This window comes from Cololabis saira, chromosome 6 (genome assembly GCF_033807715.1).
Source record: "Cololabis saira isolate AMF1-May2022 chromosome 6, fColSai1.1, whole genome shotgun sequence".
NCBI lineage: Eukaryota > Metazoa > Chordata > Actinopteri > Beloniformes > Belonidae > Cololabis > Cololabis saira.
Window position 1 is genome coordinate 13273719 of NC_084592.1, and position 27694 is coordinate 13301412.

The window sequence follows — 27694 nt, forward strand, 5'->3', positions numbered from 1 at the left end:
AAGTGAATTTGGCCTGATTTGACCACAATATCTACACTGTTTACTTATGCTTTCAGAACGCAAATCTGACAACCACATTTCCATGAGCCCGTTTGTTGGCGCTTGTTTATTTTAGCACAGAGATCCTAATTAATCTGCAAACATGACATTATTTGTGTGTGAGTGCAGCGGTTTGTGTGTGTTTATGGAAAAGCTGCCTTTGAAGCTATTAACTGAATGGACAGAATCCAGGCTCAGCTTCAGGACTTTCTCCGCCTGTTGCTCTGCAACCACATGTATCGCACACATTTCATCAACATCCACATGGCCATGTGTGTGTTTCAGCGTGTAGAAATCAGTGTGTTGTTTTTTGGGTTTCACTTCCAAGCAGCCTGCTTGCTTTGGATCAACACTCTTGAGCCCCCCCCCCCCTCTGCAGTGTCACACCAGCAGACATTCACTTGAGGTCAATTGAGGCCACCGGCTCGACACTGAAACCGCAAACACTCCTCCACACATGGGCTGGCCTTACGCTCACAGTCATTTACTGTATTTTCTGCACTGGAAGGTGCACTTAAAATCCTTAATGCTTCTCAAAAAAATCAAGCAGTGAACCCTATAATCCACGGCACCTTCTGAATGAATATTGTTGTAAAGTTTTATGTGGTAACTGCGCTCAAAAATCTGTCAACATTGTCAACGTTTTGGTAGCGAAGAAGCCGCTTCGCTTGACGGATGGTCGGACCGTTCCGCTGACACATTAAAGTTGGTCCTTGGTTAGATGATTGCAACGTCTGACAACATTAGATAAATAATTATGTAGCGCTGGCAAGCAACCATCATCCAACATCTAGTCAGTGTTACCTTACTATCATTAGACGTCAACGTTAGGTTTTTAGAATAAACCTAGTTTTCAAAACGGTATCATAATCTAATTATAATCTAACATTGGAATGCAACATTGTTCCAACCTCACACTAACTTCAGGTGTCATAGTTCAATAAAGTTCGACTTACCAGACTGTTTTGTTTTGTTTCATCATGCTCCTTATAACCCGGTGTGCCTTATGTATGAAAATAGACCTGCTCATTGATATTGTGCCTTATAATGCGGTGCACCTTATGGTCCGCAAAATGCAGTAGAATGCACGCTTAGGCCGTGTAAGGCAGAGGTCAGAGATAGTAATGTTTATACCGCATTGGACTCATTATGAGCCGATTCTGTCTTATATCGTCAAGCCTGGAGCAACACAAATATCACAACATTTTTCAGACACAAAAACAAATATCATTTTTGGTAAATATTAAACATGAGTCAGTAATTTACAGTGAAACCATGTTAAATCTATCAAAAACATTTTATGGGATATTTCTAGTATCTCCAGATGCTAAGAAATAAAATATTTTATTGGAGAAGATTATGTTTTCCAGAGACCTCTTAGATTTTAGAAAGCACTTTCAAATGATGCATCAAAGCCTGAAGAGTTTGCGGTGTAGTGTAGATATAAAGCAAAGAACAACACAAAGAGCATATCAAACTACAATACATGTGCCAAATTCACTTAAATGTTGGGCTTCTCTCAGAGCCAGCTTCACTACAGCCAGAACTGTTGTATCTAAGTCTAAATGGCAAAAATAAATCCCCAGAGACTTTGATGTGCTGCAATATGAAGTTCAGTCATTTCCCACGTTTATCTGTTTACTATTTAATGCAATGCTGGCAACCAGCACATTTGAGATACTGACATCCTTAATTTGGAAACCTAGAAACCTAGAAACTTCTCAAAGCGGGCAGCTTTTACTGTGCACAAGAAGTCCATCACGCACAAATCTGCCTACATACGACGTCTGAAATTTACAGCCTCATAAAGGGAGCCTGCAGACTTTACGCGATTATGTTTTGTTTGAGCTGATACTTTGAGGTTGACTTTTCTTGAGGAATAAGCTCACAAATCTAGGATTTGTGGTCTTACTCCTTCCTATTTTTCCAAGGTAATATGAAATCTAAGATGTTACCCTAGAAGAAGAACTGTGTGAGGTAGAGAGGCCAACCGGTGAGCCGTTGACAGTAATGAGGGAGCTGCAGTGGACCGCTGTGGTGGATTTGATTTGAAGCCTACGTTTAAACACTCACACACGGTGAGTTCATGAGATTCAGGTGTGACGTTGCAGCTTTTCTTCATAGGCTGGATCTATTCAGCCTCAGGTCTTGGGTGAAGATTTTGAACATTCAGGTGAATTTCAGAGTAGAGATGTTGCTCCGCCACAGTAAAGGGTGGGGATCTGACCAGATCACCTCATAGGTAAATCCTTTTGAGGGTTTCCTGTATGCATGCAGCTAATAAGACCCTATAGGGAACTTTAAATGATCACCATCTAAGTATCGACCAAAATTATTTTTTTGTCTAAACATAGTCCTCTCATCACACTCTTTCATGAGAATTAGATGATGCTGGCTGTAACACAAGCTAAAATAAATTGACATAAATCAATGTATTTGAAGTAGGAATACATTTCCTTGCAGATGTTCTAATCTAAGTTTTGAACACATGATGATGGACTCTTCATATCATCCAACATAATGGATGTAAATGATGTCCCTTAAAACCAAAGTACCAGTATAGCACATTTACCAGCTCAGTTAAGATACAAACAAGAAACCTATGCTCCATATAAAACCATTAAAACGTTTATTCTTTGTCAAACTTGTCTCTCATAGCTTACTTATAGCTCTTCCATTAACTTAACAAAATTCATATGATTAACATAGAGATAGTCATCATGTAATTTGGGGTCAAACAAAATGACGACGTTATAAAACAGCTAAAGATCCCTAGAAAAACATGAAATCCTCCAGTGAGGCACGAAGCTTTCAATCATGTGAATAAATGGGTCAGTGGGCAAAGTAATACCTAACATAATCAATATAACTCTTCCTCCAATCGGCTCACTGATCAGAACATTCCCCTCATCAATATCTAATATTTGGTGTATATTTGGTGTTGTGGCTGCTAACTGAACAACTTTTATTCTGAATAGAAAGCTTTGGCTGAATAGTTGTAGAGGCTGGAACCGACCCGAGCCTGAATGAACCCAAAGTCCAAACCCATTACTTCAGTTGGGCTGGGATCCTTTTTCTTTCCCTTCTCCCTCCTTGTTGATTTTTTTTGGCTCATTTGGGTTGTTTGTGGATAATGTTTGGCGCAGGAAAAAAAAGAGATAGAAAGATCTAGTTCATTGGACGGAAAAAGACGTTAGTGAAAAGGGAGGAAATACCAGGACATGATTTCTCCTCCGGCACAAAAGTGCAGCCCGTTAAAGTTGTCAGTTACCTCAAGCAGGTGCCAAGGTTACATTCATTATTCTTCATTTATTATTTAATTGATGTGCTTTTCTTGTAATATCCACGTTAGGCTATGTAGCATTCAGGCGACCACAGGCACCTTGTGTAACTGCAAAGATTCTCTCTTGTTATTTGCTGGTTTGAGGCTGCAGTTGCTTTGTTCACCTGCCATTTGAAGCGTTGACTTTTTTTATTGATTTAGTTTTATACTGGGCAGGTTTCATGCCAAGCTTTGTGCGGTCGTACCACCTGGTTGTGTGCGACACTGCAGAGTTGTGAATCAAAAATAAAATGCTTTCTGCATGTGCGTGCTTGCGTGTGTGGCTCTCTCGGGACAGACTGTCGATGTTGCGTTGCAGCCAGGGTTATTGCAGGGTCGGACTTTTACGCCATGAACATTTCATGGGATTCTGGCTCAATTTTGTCGACCGTGCAGACGACAAGTTAGCCACATAGTAAACTAGATCATTACCAGCGACTGGCACCGTCTCCCCACAAAGAACAGACCAATTTGAGCTATTAACAGTTTGCGTTCTGTATTCATCGTCTAATTAAAAATGTATTTTCAGTCTAAGATGCTTACACTTGACATAAAAGGAAACAATTAAACTAGAGAAAAACACATGTTCTTCTTTTTCCAGTGTGTTGACACAACCGGGAGGAGAGAACTATTACACTGTGCATGTGTTTGCTTATGTTGCCGACATGTCGGTGGAGCGCATCTCTTTCAAACACTGGGAAGCAGAAGGTCCCGTACCTTCCAGGCTGCCGGGTTTCTCGGCGATGCGGATCTGCCTCTCCGGGACGACGGGTTCACCCTCGGAGTTGCCAATGTCGGCTGGGATGAGAGGCAGGCTGGCCTTCTCCTCTCTCTTGGAGCGAGGGAAGTACAGAGGAAGTAATTTCTTGTACGCAGGCTGGAAATAAATGAAAAACACACACATCGATATTCAAATCAGCACACATGAATATGCTGCATGTACTGGAAAACCTGACAGCAGACATGTGTGGACTCGGGCTCTCATGACAGACAGAATCTAATCTGCAACGAATCAAATGTGCAGATGTGAGCAAACAGAGTATGAACTTTTTCCAGCTGTCTTTTGAACTGCTATTTCTGTCACTTTCATGTTTTTAAATGCCTTGAATGGAATATCATGTGAAAAAGTACTGACATCTGGTGCTGATGTAGCTGGAGGGGAGTTCATGTATTAACAGCTTCTCAATAACATTGGGGAATTGACTTTTTGGTTTTTAAATGTACTAAAATCAACCTAAACATACGTTTGACTATACCTGTCATACAATTACTTCTAACAGCCAAATATCAGAGTCATACGAACCTCCTCTGTGTCTGACACTGCAAACACCACCATCTCAACGCTGTTTCCATGATATTCCAGGAACCGGCGAACGGTCCCTGGAAAACACACGAACGAACACAGAGTTACAGCACCCCCTTCAGAACAACTCCATTATACAAGTACAAGAACATTTGTGTTTTCAGTGGCTGAATGCTAATAAGGACTAGTGAGTGGTAATTACCAAAACCTGCTGCAACCGCACTGCACTGAATCCTTTTTGCCTTCTGGCCACAATGACAATGAATTACTGTTTGTATACAACTTTATAGACTCCAGAGGTGTTCGGCTGATTGTACTCGCAGCATTTCTGAGCGACACTGAAGCACAGATGTTGAGATTGTTGTCAAAAACTTGTGCTGAAGTTAAAAGGAGTTTAATTGTCAGCGTGAACATGAAATAGTCACGTTTGTGCCATTTTCCTTTCAGACCCAGGGGTCAGTTGTATATCGGTACCAGAGTTATAATAGTTTAGAATTTTTTTGTAATAGTTTGTATTTTTATTTTGTTTTTCAGTTTGTTTGATTATTTTAGTTTAGGGTAAGTCTGTTTCACAAGTGCATCAGTAGTTTTAGTTTAGTTTTTGAGGTACTGACTTAAAGATGAACACAACAAATCTAGGGTCAATTCAATTCAAAATTTTAAATACTTTATTGATCCCCGAAGGACAGTGGCATTGGGGACTAAAATCTTTTATTCTTTATTTTCAGTAATCAGAATTACAAAAAGGAATTAGTCATTAGAAAGACAAAAGAACAATGCACAAAACAAAAATGAAAAAGTTAATTCTACACGCAATTCTATTTTGTTAGTTAGTTATTGTTTTTTTAATTCTTATTTCAGTTAATGAGATTATTTTATCAGTTTCAGTTTTAGTTTCCATTAAGTATAATAATTGAAAAAGTTGATGACAGAATACAGCTGTCCAACAGAAGACAGAAAATAGCAGACATGATAAATCACTGATAGTCTGTTTATCCATACTTTGTTAATAAAATGCTGCTTGCATCTGCAAGTTTTCTTTCTGACGTGTGTTGGTGTGTCTTACTTAAAGCGATGTGTGTGGCGTCCTCCAGCGGATAGCCTCTTTTGGTTGTGCTCACCACACACAGGCCGACAGATGTCATCGATTGTTCTCTGTCGTGACAAGAAAAGTAAATGGGTTGCATATCGAACACCACATTCAAAACACAACGGATGGATCGGTTCAGCCAAAAAACACAAAACACAAACAAAACTGTCATTTCTTCAAATCAAGACACATACAAACACTGAAGCAGACTCGTGATGTTCAGACATTCATCAAGAACGTTGTTTTCTTGTTTTAACTAAACACTTCATATATGCATTTTGTGTCCTGGCCAAAGACAGGTTCACACGACCCAGATGCCGCTGCAACCCCCGACCCCCTCAACTGTATTCTACATAGAAGAATTGTGTCTTTAGTCGTTATACCTTGTCTGAAAAGGTTTTCTGAAGTGGGGAGGATTGACTAGCTGTTGCAGTTGACATTTTATTGATTCTACTTTGAAACAACATATTGATACTGTATGCATGAAATCTATGAAGATGCTTGGTGTTTTGAGAAAAGTTTGTCCTTTTGTTCTTCCTTCCTCTCATTTAACTCTCTATTATAGTTTAATCTTCCCTCATCTTAATTACGGCAACATTGTTTGGGCTTCGACACATTCAACATATATTAATAAATTATTGATAATTCAAAAAAGGTTTCTCAGAATGATATCACACGCAAACAGATATGAGCCATCTGCTCCCCTTTTCATTAATTATTCATTATTATCAGTCAATAAAATTAACATTTTTAAAACATGTTTATTTATGTTCAAATTTAAAAATGATATACAAGATCTTCCTTCTTCTTTTCATAATTTCTTTTGTGTTAATTCCGATATTCATTCTTATGCCACAAGGCACAAAGATGATTTTAATTTACCGTTTTGTAGAACATGGAAACATCAATCTTTCATCACTTTCAGAGGCCCCAACTTGTGGAATTCACTCAATAAATCTCTTAAATCATCACCATCCTTGCCAATATTCAAAAAACATTTAAAGAACTTTCTTATTGTTTCATCTTTGTAATGTTCATTATTTGATCTGAGTTACATTTTCTTGTGTTTTTTTACTCTCCCTTGTGTAGCTTTGTTTTGTTTTTTATTCATATATGGAAAGGATTCTATATAGGCCACCAGGCTTCTTCCTTTCCTTGCATGTTATTTCATTGTTTTTCATTTTTTGTTCATATTTGTCTTATATTGCTAAATAAATAAACTAAACTAAACTAAACTAAATGAATTCCCTTTACAGCAACCCAACTTTATTTGGGTTCCTAATTCTAGGTAAATGAACTCCTGAAAGCAGCTGCAGCTTTGGCCGACCACGCTGCCTTCCAGATGCACTAGCTGCTTCCATCAACACACCGTTTATCACACAAAGTTATATCTGAGAGAACAGAACAGCACACTTTAGGTAGAGGAGTTCATATCCCGTATCAGTTACTTTGCCTGATCATGTGGACATTAAACAGAGGGACTGCTTGAGCTGCCGGCTCTTACACGGCCAGCTGCAGGATGTTCCTGTAGCAGCTGTAGAGCGAACTCTCCGCCGCCGTCCTGTACTTGGATTTGTACTTCGGTCCCACCGTGTGGATGATGAACCGCGCTGCCAGGTTGAAACCTTTGGTCAGCTTCGCCTCCCCAGTCCGGCATCCTAGAAACAAAAGAAAAAAGGCTTTTTATTACGACTGAAACCACACCTTTTTACAAACACGACCTTCTAAGATAATCAGACTACGCTATAATCGCTGACTGGACCAGTAAGATGAGCCCCACACGGCAGGACTGAGAGTGAGCTCCACGTCTGTGAGACGGGGCTTCAGTTTCAGAGCCGCCATGTGAGAATTTATAGTTATAAACATGTTTCTACAAAGAAAAAGTGAGTTACGTCCATCTTCTTGCCTCTTCACTGAAAACGAGCAAATGCACCTGCTGCAAAGCACCAAATATCAGAAGCTGAAAGGACGGTTTTATGTATGTATGTATGTATGTAGAGTTAAAGAGCAGGAAGAAAAATTATTCTTATTTTAGTCTCCGGATGACATTTTTCTCTTCTGACTCGAGGTGCTAACGTGTGTCTGCCTGTCTTATTCCTTACTTTTGCTGTTTTAGGACATTTCTTTTTATCCCACTTTCTGGATTTTACCAGTGCACATAATTCTTTTAATACCCTTTTATATTTCTTAAATCAATAACACGTCATGAAATGCTTTACTCCTGGACTGCATGACAATGTCCTGTGGAGAGTGTGGCTCAATGTTGCAGACAGATTCGAATTGAGTCCCTCCTCTTTCTCAGGATGTCTCCTCCAGACATGCAAGTACAGTAAGTAAGTAAGTATCTATCTATCTATCTATCTATCTATCTATCTATCTATCTATCTATCTATCTATCTATAGTTCTCCCAGATTTACTCAGCTTTTCCACCTTCAGCTGAATCATGGTTCTTGTTTAGATTAATGACACTGTTCTTGCAGTCTGAGCTGACAAAATGAAATTTTAGACGGCTCATTAATTATTTAAAGCAGTCTGGAGCATATCTTCATTCATTTCCAGTTGTATTCCCACTTTCGGTGGTGACTTGGGTGTTTTACAAGGCTCCTTCATCTCCAAACCTGGCTGCAGTCCACATGTTGCTCCTGCTTTTATTGGCATTTTTTAACATTTTAACATATAAAAAAAAGGTCTTCGCAAAGTTAGAACACCATATTAGTCATCAATCAAAGAAAGAGAGTAAAACCCCAGGTTTCTTTTCAGCATGGTTGCCAGGGTTACCAAGATGCTAAGTCATGTACAGTATTCCTTTGTCAGTAGTAATAAATTCATTAGCTTTTTCACAAATAAGATTGTTTCCATTAGAGGGAAAACGTGTAGCATCCTTCTTACTGCTGACTCTGGAGTCATTCCTCCTCGAGCCGCTGCCCTGCATGTTTCTGATGTTCATCAACACACCCTGATACAAATGACACAACAAGTTGTGCAGACCTCGATGACAAGCTAATGACAACCATTAATTAGAACCGGTGTGCTGTTGCAGGGAAACCTCTAAAACATGCAGGTCAGGCCTCTCCAGGACCAGGAATGTAATGGCGCTTTTCCACTAGTACTTACTCAGCCCGACTCGCTTCGGTACGGCTCATCACGCATCGTCCCGGCTCCACCCGCTTTGTCCCCGTTTATTTTTCCACAGCCAGGTGAGAAGTGGGCAGGTTTGGGGTGAAGCTGTTGTGACGTACTCGATTGCACAACCCCTTTGTTTGTGTCAGCGCTGATGAGAAATCAGCTGGAGCCGCGAGCGGCTGAGAGTAAAACAGCCCGTCTACATCCCTTTTTTAATTCTCTCCTCAGCACCAGGTTTATGAACATCTGCACCTCAGAGTTGGATCACCAAACAGACGTTTGCGCTGTATAATAAAATCGCAGCGAGTCGTTTTCGCGCTGATTCCCGCTTCCTGATTCAAACGTCTGACGGCCCCCCGACCAATCGGTGCCGTGGAGGGTGGTGACGTCAGATACAGTGCCGGCTCAGCCCGGTTAGAACCTCGGCAGAAAAGATACAGAAAAAGTATCTGCTTGGCACGGCTCCACCCGCCTCGGCCCGTAGTGGAAAAGCACAAGACGGGGGCGTGGCGGGTAGAAGCGCGCTGAGTAGGTACTAGTGGAAAAGCGCCATAAGGGAAAGCGGTTTCAGGGGAGGCTCTTGAGCCTGATTTGAGCCGACCAGTGTTTTCCAACTCCAGTCCTCGAGAGCTGCTGTCCTGCAGGTTTGAGCTGTTTCCCTGCTTCAACACACCTGAATAAAAGCATCATTAACAGACTTGTGCAGACCTCGATGACAAGCCGGTAATGATCCATCCATTTGAACCTACTGAGGGAGGGAAACATCTCAAACCTGCGTTGGATAACACTGTTCTGAACCATCAACATGTGTCTTACACCCCACCCCAACAAGACTGTTTGAGAAAGTTGTTGCTTTAATTCTTCCACTTGGGATTTGAATCAATCTATCTTTATCAACAGGCCGTGTCCCCGAGGCTTTTAAGATCACTGTGACTAAACTCATCAATAAAGCTAGTCTTTTATTTTGTGAGGTGGCAAATAAACTCGTGGAAAGAGAAATCCTGTATTTGCAGAGCTGCAGTCAGGATTCACAGCACATCACGGTACACAAACAGCACCGGTGAAAGTCACCCCCATGTCATGGCCTCCGACGTTCTACTCTGTCTATATTTGTCCTGTTAGATCTCAGTCCTGCATTTCATACATTTGATCACAGCATTCTTTTAAAGAAGCTTGAAAATGTTTTTGATGTTAAAAGGAATCTCATTAGCTTGGTTTAGGTAATGTTTATCTAATAGATTTCAGTTTGTTCACATGAACGGGGACCGGGCTTGTGATGATGTTCTCCAGGGTTTTGATGAGGAAGTGATAACAGCAAACCATCGGTTAAGCCGACTGCCAAGGAAAAGTTGGAGTTCTTTATATAAATTCACCTGTGTGAAAAATAGTGTTTTGCTCTGCTAAAATGTTGGCAGGGCAGCGCCTCACACTTTTCTATGCAGGAAAAACCCTGCAGTCTCTCTGCGTTTGCTGGTTTCTCTTTCCAGTAATCTCAGACCCCCCAGTTAGTTAATTCTCCCTGAGACTGGCTCTGCCAGAGGTCTTTCATCCCTGTTGACCAGGTTGTTTCCTCTCCAGTGTCATCAGGGTGGGGGATTAGATGTATTCTGTTAGGTGCCTTAGCCAGGAATTGGAATTTCATGAAATCTGAATTTTTTGACGCCACTATTATCATTATTTGGAATTAAGTGCGTTACAGTCGGGCATTACTTGGGTTGCTCTCCTGTGCAAAGTCCTTTGGAACAAGTTTGCACTCTATTAGAGTGAACTGAACAGCAGCGAGTTGAATCTCAGAGCAGAAAAGCTCAACTCAAGCTTCTCCTGGAAGTCCTGTTTCCTTTTGAAAGACCGCTGCTTGAGCTGTACCTTTGAGCTTGAGCAGATCCTCCCTCAGCTCGGGACCAGCCAGCTGGGTGATGTTCTCAGACACGGGGTTTTTGTCGTTTAGAGACTCATTGCTGGTGCTCACAATGGCAGTGCAGTTCAGCAGGGCAACTTCACCGGTGCTGTTGAAGAAAGAGTAAAAAAACAACCTGTTCATTCAGTCATCAGTCATTTAACTTTGTCTAAATCCCAGAAGTATTAATGCATATGTTTATTGCATATTTTGAATTTCTATTTGACTAATTCACCCTATATTTCATGAAGAATTATTCATTTTCATCAGGATGACCTAGTTGATGATACACCAACTCTTCTTAGCCACTTACACGGTAACTTTGATCAACTCGGTGGTAACCTGTGACTTAACTCAACTCAAATTAACCTTTTTAACTTAGGCTATTTCATTTTAACCATTAACAAGTGGCAAACAAGAAAACCAGTGCACCAGCTCCTCTCTGCTTAAACCGGATTACAAAGCTGTAGTAAGACTAATAGACTAAAGAGAAAAGAAAAATCCCTCTGATGACTCGGAGAGACGTTACAGCTACTCTATGTAGCAATACATACTGGCGTTGACAAAAAAGTTAATGAGTTAAGACGGTCCAGCATGTCTCATAATACAACATTGACAACTCTGGCTGACACATGAACTTTGTTGTGATATGCTGCCCCTGTGTGGTCAGAACTGTGGTACACGGAGGGGCTTTAAAGTTTGCTCTCATTCAGAAATGTTCAACAATTTAAAAGGGTATGAAAAACTGTTGAACTTTAAGTTGAAGTAAAGAGATTTCAATGCCCGGTATACAGTGCATGGTTTTGGCCTGTCATGGACAAAATATGAAACATGAAAGAAGTGACACCTTTTGTCACAGCTCCGGTTCGATGGTCCCACAGAAATCCCACAACTTTGTCAACCAACAATTCAATTAAAGTACAAAATCAAGTGAAATATTGATGACTGCAACTTCTCCCCAACTGTAACTGGTATTAAATTATCCTCTTTCACTGCGTCTTTCTCTGAAATACTTTCAACTCGCATATACTGTATATTACTACTTAAATGTGATTTTTATTGTGTGTTTTTTTCTTATTGTTGTTTAGCATATTGCATGTTGATGTCAATAATCCCCATCCTTTGTAACCTACAAGTCAGGGGTGTCGCTGGGTATACACATATAATTCTAGACGCCGTAGCATGTTTGTACAAATACTTAGACAGTACTCTATCTTTAAATCCCACCCCCCACAAGAAAATATGATTTTTTTTTTTGATTTTTTTTTTCTCTTTGTAAAATTTTGTGTTCTTACTTTGTTAAATATATCAACAAGTTCACAATGAAGCAATAAATCAGCTGATTTGTTGTTGGTTTTTTTTTCTCCAGAGAAACCTTTAAATGTTTATCTTTTATAAATCCTTCTTTTGCCGTGTTAGTGAAGTCATTGTTTTGAACTGCAATGCCTTGGGGTTTGTTTGGAAAAAAATGAGTGTTAAAGGCAACCAGTCTGTCCTGGAGTTTAGCTCCCAGAACAAAAAGATTCTGTTTTAAATTAACCCTCGGAGGTTAGTGAGAGCCGGGTTGTGATTTAAGCAGAGACAGACTGCTACAACATTACTTTTAGTGGAAAACATTTTTTCTTCCCTTCCTGAAAAACTGGTAGCCAGATTTCCTGTTCCACCGGCTCTCATCTCCACTAGCAAGTCATAAGACTTGAAAACCTCTTGTCAAGTAAAATATCAAATTGTCTAATAGGCCTACACCTAATAAAACTAATCATTTTCTTCCCATTCAGCAACTATTTTTTAACTGACACAGAGAAAACAGGATCATGTTTACATATTTCTGTCAGGATGATAAGCAGGCCTGAAAGCTAAGTAAACATTGCTGCTCTGCAGTGAAGCAGAAACCCTGTTGATGTGGTGGTGAAAGTCCAATCATGAAGAAAATTATTATAAAATACAATTCACACAAAACTATTTAACAAACAATAGTGTCATTAAAACAATGCAACATCACAATATGACTCAATGAACACAGTAACACTCACTTTGAAATAGCAAAGTTCTTTACAAAATGTTCAGATAAAAATGATTCATTTAGTTTCCATCTTTGTCTTAAATTGAAAAACAGGGAAACTTAAAAACGGAGCCAAAGAAAGAGAAAGGGATCTGAAACTGCCTATAAAGTTTTTACGCTTCACTGCTGTATGTTGTTCTTAGTATTGGAACAGATCACCAATATTAATAAGATTCAGTTTATTCTAACAACAATTAACAATAAACGAATGAATAGATATCCACATGATGCACAATCACACAATCAACTGTTGCTAAAGACAAGTGGAACAACACAACTGCAAGATTTCTGCTGTGGATTTTTTAAAAGGACCAAGGACCGCATACGACTGGCTAATGTGCGAGACGGTGATTGCTAATAATAATGCACCAATTCATTCTGTGTACAGATATGACACCTTGTCCCGACTTACCAGAACACATTTCAATTAAAATGCATAATAAGTACAGTGGGGATGACGCGCAGGAAAGGATCACCAGCCAGGACTTAAACCCGGGTCTGATGTAATGACTTTAGCTTCTGTAAATAGAGCCCCTGCTCAACTCGTAGAGCTTTATGATGCCCTACCTACGGCCACTTATTTAGCTGATACATGCACACCTGATCGACTTGTACAGAAGGTGCAGAAACAGTAGAGTTAAGTCGGGTTGTGTTGTCTCTCCTTGCCTCTTAAATGATCAGTATTGATGACTATAAAAAGCCCGGATCACTGGCCTCTGTTGAGACGACATTTCCATTCTAAGTGGTCACAGGATGAAAAGGTGCCACGGCCTGAGGCTCTGTTGTTCCTGAGCTCTGTCATGTTACCACGGCAGGCATGTGCCTTGTCCTGATCAAGGCTGCTCCAACAAAGCTCCTACAGAGTAAGTGCTGCCAAGTCAGGCCCTGCAGGGTCATGTGTTCCTCCACAAAGAGGATTTAAGAGGGGTTCTGGGTCTGAACTGGTCCCTGTGAGCATGTGGACAGGCCAAGGGCAGCATTTACACATTTACACTACATATCAAAGTCAAAGTCAACTTTATAGTCAATCAGACCATGAAATGTGAATTGCACAGAGAATCGAAATTGTGTTTCCCCAAACTCCAGATGTGAAGGTATTTATTATAACATGATAGCACACACAGACATCAACAATTATGAGCACATAAACATAACACACACAGACAGACAGTGAGCATATACATTTTACAAATTACATTTACATAAACGCGCCAAACTACCCCTGACGAGCAATGACTCTGGCTTCCAGTTCAGGACCTGACAAAACATGATGCTACAAAAAAATGAAAGAAAATAATGATTCACATTAAACATTTTGATCCACTTCAGTTGTTTATAACTGTATCTAGCTACAACCACACGCTGGATGTGCTTCATAGAAGGTTCAGCGCTGAAGAGAAGCTATTTCACTCTGATCACAGCTATTAATAAGTTAAAGTCAAAGTTTACAATATAATGCTTCTACCATAATAAAAAAAATATACATAGCAGCAAATAACTATATTACTACTATTTCTATTATGCATTTTATAACAAATTAAAGAAAATAATAATGAAATATGCAAAATAAAAAAAATAAAAAATATTCAATCAATTGTGGAGCTTTAAATATTTGTAAAAAATTGAATATTGAAAGTGTTTAAAAAAAAAACGGTAATCAAAATCAGCCAAGAAAATTGCAATTAGTGCATCTCTAGGGGAAATTGTTAAATTAACATCACAGTACTGTCTATACTAGGGGTGGGACGATACGGGTAACTCACCATTCAATACTGTGGGCGATATGTGGCCCACGATAACGATAATATCATGATATCTACGATATTCGATATATTGTAAGAAATTTCATCAATATATGTGACTGAAAAAGAAAAAATACCCATAAAAAGGAAAACGTTTATAGTTATGCATTATGCCACTTATGCAAACTTTATACAATGTACAAAGAAAGTGCATTTATAAATAAATAAATAAACAAAAACTAATATGTTTTCTATTTAATTTCGTCTACTTTGGCCCATATCAAACTTTTGAGCCGAATAAGTGCATGAACAATAGTGCGGTGACAACCGCGTAAATCCATTACGTGTGTTAAAATATCAATATTTTATTGCAACAGAAAGCGCAACAATATATTGCAATATCGATTTTTTTCCCCCACCACTAGTCTATACTGTACATGTAATCCTAGAAATACCATTATAAGCTGTGGGGGTGATGGTGATATGAGTGGGAACTATTGCACAGACCCTCATTACACTGAAGTGTTTACTTCAAACCAAATTAAACACAGTCAGAGAGGCCCATACCTCCCTGTTCCCAGCCAGCTGCTCCAGCTGTTCTGGGAGGATACCCAGGCATTCCCATCCCAGCACAGCCACGGTACCGTCTCCCTATGGTGTCACAGGCCTGCTAGAACAGCACCCTAGGGAGACATTAACCAGAGGCACAGACCTCTCCATGTAGAGGAGTAGCAACTGTACTCTGAATCAATATCTGATGACTGAACTTCTCTCCCCATCTCAGGAACAGTCCATCCACTCCGGGGAATAAACCCATTTAAGCATCTGTTATCTCACTCTTTCTGTCACTACCTACAGTTTGTTACCGTAGCAACAATCACCAGTACGCCTATTTAAAAAGTGCCTGGGATGAGCAGACTCAACCCTGCTGCTGCAAGGAGAGAGGATATGCTGTATGACAAGAAGCAAAAGCTGGTATGTGTTACCAAAACTGGCTCTTAGGACACAGAAACCTCTTTGCTTTCAGTTCAAACCAAAAAAAAATCGAATTATTTTGAGCTGCCAAGTACGTTTAGTAAACAAAGATAGAAGGACGGGAGGTGTGGGCAGAAAAAGAACCGCACTCATGTTCAGTTGGCAATCAGATCTGAGACTCAGTACTGACAAGACCTTTCTACAAAACACCATCAGGTACATTCATCTGTGAAACCAAATCAATCAAATGTCATACCCAGTGATGTGACATTTGCTTATTCGCATATTAGATTCACATTTTGGAAGAATGTTTGTGGGATCATGTGGGGACTGAAGCACATGAATTTGATTCTGATGCTGTGTGGGTCAATTTGTTTTGCAGCATGAATCAATGCCATACAGAACTGAGATAATGGCCTCATTTAAACTGGAATATTCATCCAAAAAGGGACATTTGAAATGCATATATGTTAGCAATATTCCTTAATAGATAACATACAGCTCCAATTCAACAATTCACCAGTTTGTTCAGCACTGAAGTAAATCATGTTGGCTCTTCTCACTGTGATAAAGATAAATGAATTTCATCAAATGATCAAAATGTAATATATTCAGTTATCTTAACAGCTTCCCATCTGAAATTTAATCTGATTCCTTGTGCATCATGAAAACGTCCTGGACTGGGGCCTTTACGCAATAACTTCAATGTAAATAAAAATCTGAGAGTGTAATCAAAATACGAGAGCAAAGTGCAAGCAGGCCGAGTCACATGACCCGTGTTGGCCTCATCACGCTGTCACAGGAGGACGGTTTCAACATGAGACAGCAAAGCTTTTGCAAGTCAGCACAAACATTAACAAGTTCTGACCCCAAAAAATATTTTATCAAACCCAAATTTTCCTCGTGTTCTTGTTAAAAATATCTCCCTCAAACAAAAACACTTATGAAAGGAAGGAAATGAAAAAAAACAGAAGTCAGTTTCATTAAAACGGAGGCTGACAGATTTACACATCAACAATGTTGAGAAACATATGAGTGACTCACTGGAGGATGATCTTGCGGTTGATGTCGGCTCTGAAGGGAAAGGGCGAGGGAAAGGCCTGCTGGCTGTCGCTCCGGTCCAGCCGGGTCTTGTCTTTACCGTCCTCGATCAGCTGCTGCTGCCATGTCGGAAGAGTCTGGATATCCACGAACTGGGAGCGGGCACCCAGAGGATCCATCCCCTCCGACACCACGGGCTCAAAGCAGATGTGCTGCACAGAAACACGTTTTAGATATAAAGACCAAACCCAGAGAACTTTAAAATTACAACAAAAGGTTTTACATTCAATTCTCCAGTAATTGTTCCAATGTATATGCAACCCAAACTTTTATTGTATGTTTTTATTATTGTATCCCAACATATGAATGACTCAAGAAATCCCCACGCATATACATTATTTTTGCACCCTTGACACAATTTCTTCAGATAGCAATCCACTTTATCACTTTAAACATCCAGCTGCGGCCTTATATTTGTACAAGTTCCTGCAGATACGTATCCATATTTGAATTATGCCAAACTGAGTGCAGTAAAACCGGATTCTTTTGCAAAAAATTGGTAGGAGAATACTTAAAACAGTTAGTCTAGACATCTTTAATTAAATAGCAAGCTGTCATCAGTAACACCGTTGCTACTTTAACCGGATTACACTCGAGTAAAAGCCTCGACAAGATCTCTGCCTGTACTAACAATGTTAACAGATCAGGGATGAGGCCAGTAAATCAAATACAAACATAAGTGACTGCATAGGAAATGCAGAATCACTCTTCTGTATATAAACCACACTAGTGTGGAGACTATAGAGAGGGACGATCGTTGAGAACGTGCCCACCAACATTTGTGCTCTCTGTGGCATCTCTATCTGATATGAGAAATGCAACACCTTTGAAACAAACGGTGGTACAATCAGGAGAGATCATTGTGATTCCCATTCAAAGACATTGTTCAAAGACACAGCAGTGACTCTTCCATCCCAGTCCAGCCAGTCTGTCCTGTTTCCCTCCAGGAAGAGAACATGGACCATAGAGAGCAGCCAGGCTCTACTAAACCTTGTTCCCTACAACTATCAGTCACCTGAATTTAAGATAGCCTCCCCCTTTTCCCTCTTGATGCAATATATATATAATTGGACATCTGTATTTTCTATGTGTCTCATATTCCTTACAGGTACAACGGACTGATGAGATCTGTCTTTTACTAAATACAAACATGATGACATCTCTGGTACCAGGGAATCAAAGTCCAGATTAAAAACATTCCATTTTTGGATAGGAGCTCATGAAACTTAAAAACATGTTTTTAAACAGGTCTAATAATACTTCAAATCAACATTTTGCCAAGTCATTTGTCTTTTTACAAAGGTCTTTTCCATCTGTCTTCATGGTGTGGTTGATGTTTGGACCCATTCATCAGCATTAGTGCCTTGGTCAACTAGTCTATATTAAATGTATTTGGGTCTAGAGTTACCTTAAATGGAGAGATTATTTAACCCGCATATCAACCAGTTAATCATCAAACAGACTGACAGCTTGACAGTCAAACCCCCAGGACTGTCGTCTCTGTCCGTCCTGCTGTCACCAGGAGGAGAAAGAGGGTTTTCTGTCCCTCTGGTTCTGTTAGACAGGTGTCTGCTGAGAGGAGTGTGTGTTTAAACCAGAGGAGTGTGTGTTTAATCCAGACTAACTGAGGTGCTGGTGTGAACAGAGAGCCGTCACCTACCGAACCAGCAGATGCTCCACGCAGAGAAATGTCATCAACACCTGGGTGAACTGATCCCGACCTCCGCTCAGCAGCTCCGGGCTCTCATACTAACGACACAATACCGCATCTACACACACTAAATACGGTTAAAAGTGTCAATAACCCCGGTTTATGCACTTAGCAACCATGCTAAAACCTGCTTACTGATGTACAAGTTAGCCGTGGTGAGCTAAACCACTTCCGGGGACGGATTTCAAAATAAAACCAGTTGCTGTGTTACCGAAGAAGCTTGTTTGTTTGGGGGGGATGAGGGGATGAGGGGGGATGGCATCCCCCCCCCCGAAATAAAAACGGTCAAAATCATCCCCCTATAAAACTGCCATCCCCCCTTCCATCCCTTATGTCATTTCATCAATGAATGTGGTTTTACTGCTATTTCAACATTAAGAGTCATCACCAGAAAAATAACACCAGAAAAATAACTTATTTGACAATTTTCACCTGTTTCCAGCAAATTTTCACTTAAAATAAGTAGGAAAATCTGCCAGTGGGACAAGATTTATTTTCTTATTAAAAGCAAAAAAAATCTTGTTCCACTGATGCAGATTTTTCTACTTATTTCGAGTGAAAATCTACTTGAAACAGGTGAAAATTGCTATTTTTTCCAGTGATGAGTCTTGTTCTAAGTGTAATGAGATTTCTCTACTAAAATGAGACATTTTAACTAGAAATAAGACAAATATTCTTGTTAAGATTTTGAGTTTTTGCAGTGATCCATTTTACTTATCCTGTGAAGGACAGAGTCATATTGATACGTTCAGAAAACAGTTTTTTATTGTTGTGTTTAAACTTTTGATGTATTTGATGTAAGTCCAGTGGATATTTAAAGCTTACAGAAGGCTGCATTTAACTGCTGCTATGTCATTCCTGCAGTATTTCTGCAGGTGTTTTGGTCAGTGCTATTATTTGTAATATATTATATTATTTGTAATCAGTACAAATTATCTGTCCCCATATGATAAAATCCACCACCCCCCCTGATTTTTTTTTACAACTCGAGTACTGTTTATACTACAGTCATTATGTATATGCCTCTCACACTATCTACCTGCTTCAGTATCTCTCTGACAATCAGGGATTTTAACTGATTTATCACAAATGTAATTGTGATCAACAGCTAAATTGTGTTTTCTCTTAAAACCTTTATTTCTTTTTTTTTTTTTTTTTTACTTTTTTTTGTTCATTTGGGGTGTCACTTCCAAACCAAAACGTGCCAACAATGTACTTTCCAGTTTTACTGTAACAGACATAAAGCACAAGGCAGTAAGTCAATCTCAATAAATGAAGCGACCTGTTAAAGTAGGAAAAAAAAAGAAAGATTAGTGCCAATCATCAATAAAGCAGAAAATACTGCTTTATGTGATTGATTGGTCAGTTGTCCAAGAGAAGCTCTAAAATCCAGACGATGGACAGACATCAAAAGTTTTAACTGATAACCTTCTTGCTGTGAGGTGAGAGTGGAAATCAACACCTCTTTTGAAGCAAATCTGATCAGTGACAAATGTGACAAAACAACCCTGCAGGCTTATCCTGTATATTATAACTGAAATCAAATATATATATTGAACACCCTTAACTTTATCACGTCTGTTATTGTAATTAAATTACATGGTCAGTGTGTGCAGTGCAGGTTTTAAAAATAAACCAAATATTACAATTCAACGTAAAACCTTTGCAAGCTGCATACTGAAATGTGATTACCACAGTTGTTTTGTTACAAAAGCATGTCTATACTTGCAACATGATTCATGTGGTCCACAGTACTAAAGTATTATTGCTGACAAATTGTCATGTGACGATAACTGACGTAGCTTTATTTGTTGAAACTTGTGCTTTTGTTTTGGCAGGAAAAACCGGAGCTTCCGGTCCCTGCTGCGTCTGTCAGTTTTGACTAAACTATTATCAGTTCCTCATCACCTGACTAGTAGATTAAAAAAACCAAACAAAAGAACACTTCCTCTGTAGGTGGCGCTGAAGTTAGGTTCCGATTCACCAGAAGATTAAAGACTAAAGGACCGTTCCGCTGTATTTTAGACCAACTTCAGCGTCATCCTCTCCTCTTTTGTAGGCGGTTTGGGGAAGTTTATTTACGTAAACTGCAAAACCAGTTAGTGTGAGCTAAACATATCCAACAGAAAAAAATATATTAAATATATATATATTTGCAACCGGTCAAAATTACTATTCATAGTTTAAAAATCTATAAACCAACATGGTTTCATAAAGACGAGTTTTTTGCTTTCTGTCTCAGACAAAAGCAACAGAAAAGTGAACTCGCACACACATCTGGACCTGAATACATCCATGATCTGGACCCCCAGATCGGTGTTCGATTGTTGTGGTCTGAGTGTGAAGCGGCAGCGTGAGGAAGACAACACAGCTTAGCTTGATAACTGTGAGGGTCGCCAGTGCAGTTTACAGGTAAGAACAACATCCTCATTAAACACCAGCGCTGCTGAAATGAAATGAAAGTGAACATTCACGTTGAAGTACGTGTTGGTGTGTTTTGTGGGGTTTACTTAGACCAGAATACTACCACGTGGGTCCACGAGCAGTCGGCTGCAGTAGATGGGTGCACTCGATCTGTTGTGTTGCAAGTCTGAGCGGGCGGAGTTAAACACCTCTCCGGCTGATTACAGTGTTGGAACCGCTGACTCTGTTCCGGAGGACGGTTTTGTGTAATAAAACGAATGGTCCCCGTACTATGTAAACTAAATAATACTTATTAGCTTACCCAAAGAACTTCAAGAGAATATTATTATATATATTTGCTGCACAAGAGAAAATCAGACAGTTAATCCATATTCATAGAGACGGAATGCCATTTAATGCAACCACATGTGATTTTTAAAGATCACAATCCCCATGTTTAACCTACTGCGTGTTTTCTGTCATCCCTGAGTAAAAGCCTGAATCTAATGTTGTATGCTTTTATTTAATGTTCACATAGTGTTATGTGATATCTAACAGAAAACCGTTTAGTCGTCTGTACAAAAAAAAAAACAAAACTGCCATCGTGGTGCTTTTGAAAATGCTGCTAAAGAAGGGGTAATAGAAACACCACGCCTGGTAAATGTACACAAATAACAAGAGTTCTGGTTAAAACCTTCACCACTAATACTTGTAATACTAATACACACGAGTTAATGATGCAGATCAAACACTGACAGCTAATGGATCTCTGTCTCAGACTGATCCACCTCAGATCATCATGGTGTTTGGGTTTAAACATCATTTACAGGGCCAGCCCAATCAAAACCAATCATTAAGATTTTTGGATTATTTTAAGAATACATGGCATCCAGTATAACATAGCAAATCATGATAATATTTATTTCTTTTCAGTTAAATTTATATTTATGTTCTGAGTATGAAAGGAGTTTGTTTAATTGGATTGTAAATTAAGTGTAAACATGTTGTTTGCTTGAAGCAGACCTTTTTTCCCCTTAAATGTAATTTTCATTTTAAAATATAAGTTGGAATTTTCATTTTAAGGAATATTTGTTTACTTTTAGGAAGCTGTGTCTAGATGTCTCCTGTCCTTCTGTTGTGTCATAACAGTGATTTAGCCTCCATGTCCATAAGAGGACCTGCTGCTTCCAGCAGGCGTACAGTGAATTACGCAAGTCTAATAAAGACGTCATTAGTACATAAGTGCCTTTTTAAAATGTATATATTCATACATTTTTTTATGAATGAGATAGAAAATTATCAGCTGTAAAATGGTTTGGATGATAATAAAAAGTTACATCAATATTTCTGCAACTTGGATTGATGCTAGTCGAGAGCAAAACAAGGGCCGGGTTTCCCAGATCCAACCTCTCTTAAGGATTTAAGAGAGGTTCAAAGAAGGTTTGAACTAAGAGAGAACCCTAAGATACGGGTGTTTCCCAGATGACTTCTTAACACCGTCCTTTAGTTTCGCTCTTTCAGACGCTCTTTGGAGCAGCTGTCCGGTTCTGAAACCAAATGAATCGATGCCAGGCAAATCGATCACCGATCACTATCAGCGCATTTTCACACGCAGCACTGCTGCCTAACGCACTAATTCACTGCTGCCTGTGCGTTATAATAAAAAATTAAGATGATAAATATAATTCAATGACCCTTTTTCATCCAAACGGTGCGTTACTCCGTTATTTCTGGCTACAGTGAGGCTTTTTTTCCCCACACGCAGAAACCGGGAGGAAACGGGGTGGGCGTGTGTGTGCATTCAAAAACATGAGCCAAGAGAAGGCGAGTTTTGCAAATCGCAACGTGGAATTACAGCAATCCCTGGTTTTTCGCAGGGGTTATGTTCCAAAAAGAACCCGTGATAAGTGAAATTCTTTTTACAATTATAGAGGGCTTCAGATTGCAGAGATCATCCCCGCCTCGCACGTATTCCTCCTCTTCTGAATGATGCGGCATCCCGACTCGCGCTGTATACAGCGCGAGTCGGCAGGTGGGTTTTTTCAAGAGAAGAAAATAGTTATGGGTCGTTGTCTTCGCTCTTTTTTCTTCTGGGCAAAAAGATTCTTTAATATAAACCGACACCATTGATTATATTTGAGACTGTAATGAACGATTCATCAAAGGATCCCGTTGATCAGCTGCTGCTTCCCTGTCATCACATAGGTGCGCTCGGGCTCGGGCACGGCGCAGGTGTCACGGCTGCCTGACAGCCCGGTCCGACACAGCACGTCCAGGGGATTGAAGTGCTGACGCACGAATGCGTTCATAAAAACAGTTCTGCTTCGCGCACGGCGATGCGGTTGATTTGCAGCGAGAACATGCTGTATAGCAGCCAAATTATCAAATAAATGATATTCATGATGATCGTTTTATTTGTGCGTAATGCATAAAGCATATACAGGAACACACTTGTTATTCCTTATTTTTCTTTTTTTTCCCCCTTTGCTGTCACCAATAAATGCTAAACAATATAAATCTAAAGTATAAAATAGATCAAAATTTGTGCGGGGTGCATTGTTTTAATATCTCATTGCTTGGTGTGATATTGATTTGCCTGACGCGGCTGGATCTGTGAGTCTTTGTTCACTAAGATGGTTGTAAAGACTGGGTCAGCAGCATCTTTCATTTCCTTCTTAATGAAAGAGATACTTAAGCTAAGAGCGACTCTGGGAAACGCGATTTTCTTTCACAGGCTCCTTAAGAAGGTTTGAAAGAAGTCTTTCGCTGTTAAGAACTACTTAACTGATCTGGGAAACCCGGCCAAGGTCAGATGTGGCATCTGTGTGTGGTTCTAGTTTAGGCGTTTTGGGGAGCAGGTAACTGGTTGTTACAGGTGGATTGAAAAGAGACATGTTTGTGTGTCTCTGAGCTCACATGCTGCATGGATTCAGTCTCTGCTGTTCCTCTGAAACAGAGCTCCGTGTCACCACCGGCCGCCGGTCATGGGTTTGACCAAGCAGTACCTGCGCTACGCTGCCACTGCCGTGTTTGGAGTGATCGGCAGCCAGAAGGCCAACATCACGTACGTGACCCTGCGAGGAGGGGAGAAGGGCCGCTTCGTGGCCGTGGCCGCGTGTGAGCACGTCTTCATCTGGGATGTCCGAAAAGCCGAGAAGGTGAGACCTGAACGTCTTCTTCCAGCGCTAGAGGGAGAGTTCAGTCGTGCAGCTTTTAAAGCAGCATAATAATCAGCATAATAATAAACACTTTATATAAAAGAGAAATGGGAAGTACTACTAAAAATCCAAATGCAAGAGGCGGAGTGGTACCACATGTGTTAAACACAATGTACATCAACAAGTTCATTAATATGGAGGGACTTCTGCTGGAAGAACCTAAATCCCTATTTTATAACGCCAAAGATAACATCTAGGCAACTCGCTATACGACAAGACTGCTGCAGATTATTTGGGAGTGTGGAGGCAGATCATACACACGTCTTCTGGAAGTTTATACAAATGAGGATATACTGGCAAAATATTAACTCAGTTGTAAAAAATGTCTTGGGATATGAAATCCCAAATACCTGTCCAGTGATGTATCTGGGTGATATTGAGAAGGTTATAATGAAAGAAGGTTTGTACTTGACCAAAATGTTAGTCGCAAGTAAGAAAGCGGTCACAAGAAACTGGCTCAATCTCAAAACTCCAAAACAGGAGCAGTGGTAGGAAACTGTCCAGGAAATCCTTGTTATGGAAAAATGTACATACCGATTGAGACTTAAAAGAAAATGTATTTTAAAAAAAACTGGGGAAAAATGGAACTTACAGGACTGTCAGAAAATTAGAATATTGTGATTTTCTGTAATGCAATTACAAAAACAAAAATGTCATATATTCTGGATTCATTACAAATCAACTGAAATATTGCAAGCCTTTTATTATTTTAATATTGCTGATAATGGCTTACAGCTTAAGAAAACTCAAATATCCTATCTCAAAAAATGTTGAATATTCTGGGAATCTTAATCTTAAACTAGAAAAAGATAAACAATATTAAAATAATAAAAGGCTTGCAATATTTCAGTTGATTTTTTTATGAATCCAGAATGTATGACATTTTTGTTTTTTTTAATTGCATTACAGAAAATAAATAACTTTATCACAATATTCTAATTTTCTGAATTTTTCCTGTATATATGAGATGTGACACCAACTGAACCAATAGAGAATAGAACAGTGGACTGAATAATAGTATCTCCAGACAGTTTGTAAGTGTAAGTTTATAAACGTGTACCTTGTTGGTTTTGCCTACATACATGTAAAAACTCAATAAAAATGTAAGTAATAAAAGAAGGGAAAAAAAACAGCCTAACTGTTTCCGTCTTCCTATCCAGGTCCTGATCCTGCGGGGCCTGAAACACGAGGTGAGCTTCCTCTGCCCCTCTCCCGATGGCGTCCACATCGCCGTGGGCTACGAGGACGGTGCCGTGAAAATCTTCAGCCTGCTGAACGGGGAAAGTAACGTCTCCTTCAACGGCCACAAGTCTGGTGTCACCGTGATGAAGTACGATGCGCTCGGGGCGCGGCTTGTGACCGGCTCCAAGGTAAGACAAAATGTTCTCCCTTTTTTCTCTCTTTTTTTGGTGGGGGGGTATGAATTCTGCTGCTGCTTTAGCAGGTTGTGACTGTACTTCTCTCCGTTGTCAGGACACAGATGTGATCGTGTGGGACATCATCAACGAGTGTGGGCTGTACAGGCTGAAGGGCCATAAAGACGCTGTCACGCAGGCCTTGTTCCTGAAGGGGAAAAACCTCCTCGTCACAAGGTGTCACACCTCCTACCTAACCCTAACATACAGATAATAATTGATCAAACTTAGCTTTTTGGTCTACAATGATCCCAATTATCTTAAAAAACCACCACATTATTGCAGTGGCTGTTGATCTTGGTGTCACTGTTATTATAACAGCTGGCAAGGTAATGCAGTTTATTATGTTATGTTATACTAACTGTGGTATTAGGAAAACATGAGTTGTAGCGGCTTCTTCATCATTCTGAAATCGTTAAAGAGCTACTCACCGAAGGATTGCTATACATTCACGACTCTTCTTCATCAGCACTGAAGGGCAGCTGTTTAACTCCCTCGTAGACTGACTTAGGCCCTGTCCCAATCCCCCCCCCTACCCCTACTTTTCAGCCCTACCCCTAAATTTTGCACGTTCCCGTGAGGGTAGTGGTGTCCCAATTCCTCTTTGCATCTAGGGGGAGTGCACATATCAAGGTCTAGGGGGCATCAATCTGGCCCTTCAGAGCGAGGGATTTCAGATACACCCTAGTTGACCGAGGGCCAGAAAAATTTCCCAGAATGCTTTTCGTCGTCATTTGCGGACTGAATTAAAAAAAAAACATGGCAGACATTTCTTATTTTTTAGTGAATAAAATCAATATTTTGAGTTAGTTTCTGCATAAAAATGCATTTTGATTACATTTCTAGCGAGAAATATATATTTTACTTTCATAATATTCACTCTGTGAATGTATATAATCACTCGCTTGCCCGTTGTTGCAAAGTCTTTTTCAAACTTCGCCAGAATAAAGGCTGATTTATGGGTCCGCGTTACACCAACACAGAGCCTACGGCGTAGGCTCTGTGTTGGTGTAACGCAGACCCATAAATCAGCTCCCGAGCCGGCAGGCAGGCAGTTTTGATCCCGAAATTTTCGGAGCAAATTTCTTAACAGGCGTAGCTACAACTGTTAGATTTCATCTATTAAACCAACATTTATCTTCCTAAATGATTTATTTCAGCCAGCGGTAATTCTCCACAGAGCTGCAGGTTTCTCCCCGGGATATTTGGATAAACTGAGCCCAGGTTGGGGATCTACAGCTGAAATTAAAACAGCTTTTGCCTCTTGGCTTCATGATATGGTGTGACGTATGTGCAAACGTAACTACGCAGTCGCTTACGTACCTGAACGTAAACCACGCAGTGACGGAGCAAGCAAAATTTAGGGGGCGGTGCTGAAAAGTAAGGGGAGTGGGAGTATTGGGACAGGGCCTAGGGAAGATTACAAGTGCCCTAAAATCTGTGGCTTCTTTTTTAGGGGTAGTGGTAGTGAGGGAGGGCTAGTGGTAGAAAGTAGGGGGAGTATTGGGATTGGCCCTTACACTTGCGTTCCACCTCTCCGATCTTCTTCATGTCGCTCTGCATTTCCAGTAACCTCATTATTGCTGCCTTCAGCACTTCTGCTGCGCCTGGGTTCAAACCTGGGCTTAACATATGTAACATTCATCACACCGCTGGGTCCACACACCTGAACCGTTTCACATCGCTGCCTTCCACCATTCACTTTGACATGACAAGAAATTAAAGAATTTTCTTGAAACGTATTAAAAACAAAGACATCTCAATGGAAACAGCCAAACATGTCATATCAGTCGAGGTCCCGTCTATCAGTTTTCAGAGCAAGTGTGTGTGTGTTTTCCACTTGTGTGCAGCTCCAAGGACAGTTTTGTGAAGTGGTGGGACTTGGACACGCAGCACTGCTTCAAGACCATGGTGGGCCATCGCAGCGAGGTGAGAGTCATAATGATCCGAGTATTAATAACTCGGCCACTCAAGGATCTTTTACAGAATACCGACGATCTGAACATAATAAATATCAGAGCAGACTGGAATTTGGGGGCGGACCCGGGCTAGAGCTGGGCAGTTAATCAAAGACCCTATCAGTTTAATCATGTTATTACTATTACTGTGTGTTCAAGTACTAAAATACTCTGCTAGCATACCACTGTGTAGTCACATGACCACCTCGTCCACTCGCCCCCTCCTCCCTATTGATCTGTCTGGATGTGTAGTGAGTTGTTTTCATCTTCATTAGTTCACTAGCCCTCCTTATTAAAGCTAATTTTAAAACTAAAATGCAGCTTTTTTATTTCA

At 40.1% G+C, this 27694-nt stretch overlaps 2 protein-coding genes across 2 annotated transcripts in view; one reads left to right on the plus strand and one right to left on the minus strand.

The window, feature by feature from the left end:
• The window catches only part of gdap2 (ganglioside induced differentiation associated protein 2), a 50060-nt gene extending 31545 nt beyond the window's left edge, over window positions 1-18515 (minus strand). The window contains exons 1-7 of the mRNA XM_061723312.1: window positions 18316-18515; window positions 16599-16807; window positions 10745-10884; window positions 7259-7412; window positions 5731-5819; window positions 4665-4741; window positions 4079-4238 (exon numbers count right to left, since the gene is read on the minus strand). Of these exons, the coding sequence (XP_061579296.1) occupies window positions 4079-4238; window positions 4665-4741; window positions 5731-5819; window positions 7259-7412; window positions 10745-10884; window positions 16599-16774 (796 nt within the window). The 5' untranslated portion in view covers window positions 16775-16807; window positions 18316-18515. The remainder of the gene's footprint in view (window positions 1-4078; window positions 4239-4664; window positions 4742-5730; window positions 5820-7258; window positions 7413-10744; window positions 10885-16598; window positions 16808-18315) is intronic.
• A 2132-nt stretch (window positions 18516-20647) lies between these two features.
• The window catches only part of wdr3 (WD repeat domain 3), a 35146-nt gene continuing 28099 nt past the window's right edge, over window positions 20648-27694 (plus strand). Inside the window, exons 1-5 of the mRNA XM_061724405.1 lie at window positions 20648-20778; window positions 23726-23927; window positions 25148-25357; window positions 25461-25579; window positions 27253-27331. Of these exons, the coding sequence (XP_061580389.1) occupies window positions 23754-23927; window positions 25148-25357; window positions 25461-25579; window positions 27253-27331 (582 nt within the window). The 5' untranslated portion in view covers window positions 20648-20778; window positions 23726-23753. The remainder of the gene's footprint in view (window positions 20779-23725; window positions 23928-25147; window positions 25358-25460; window positions 25580-27252; window positions 27332-27694) is intronic.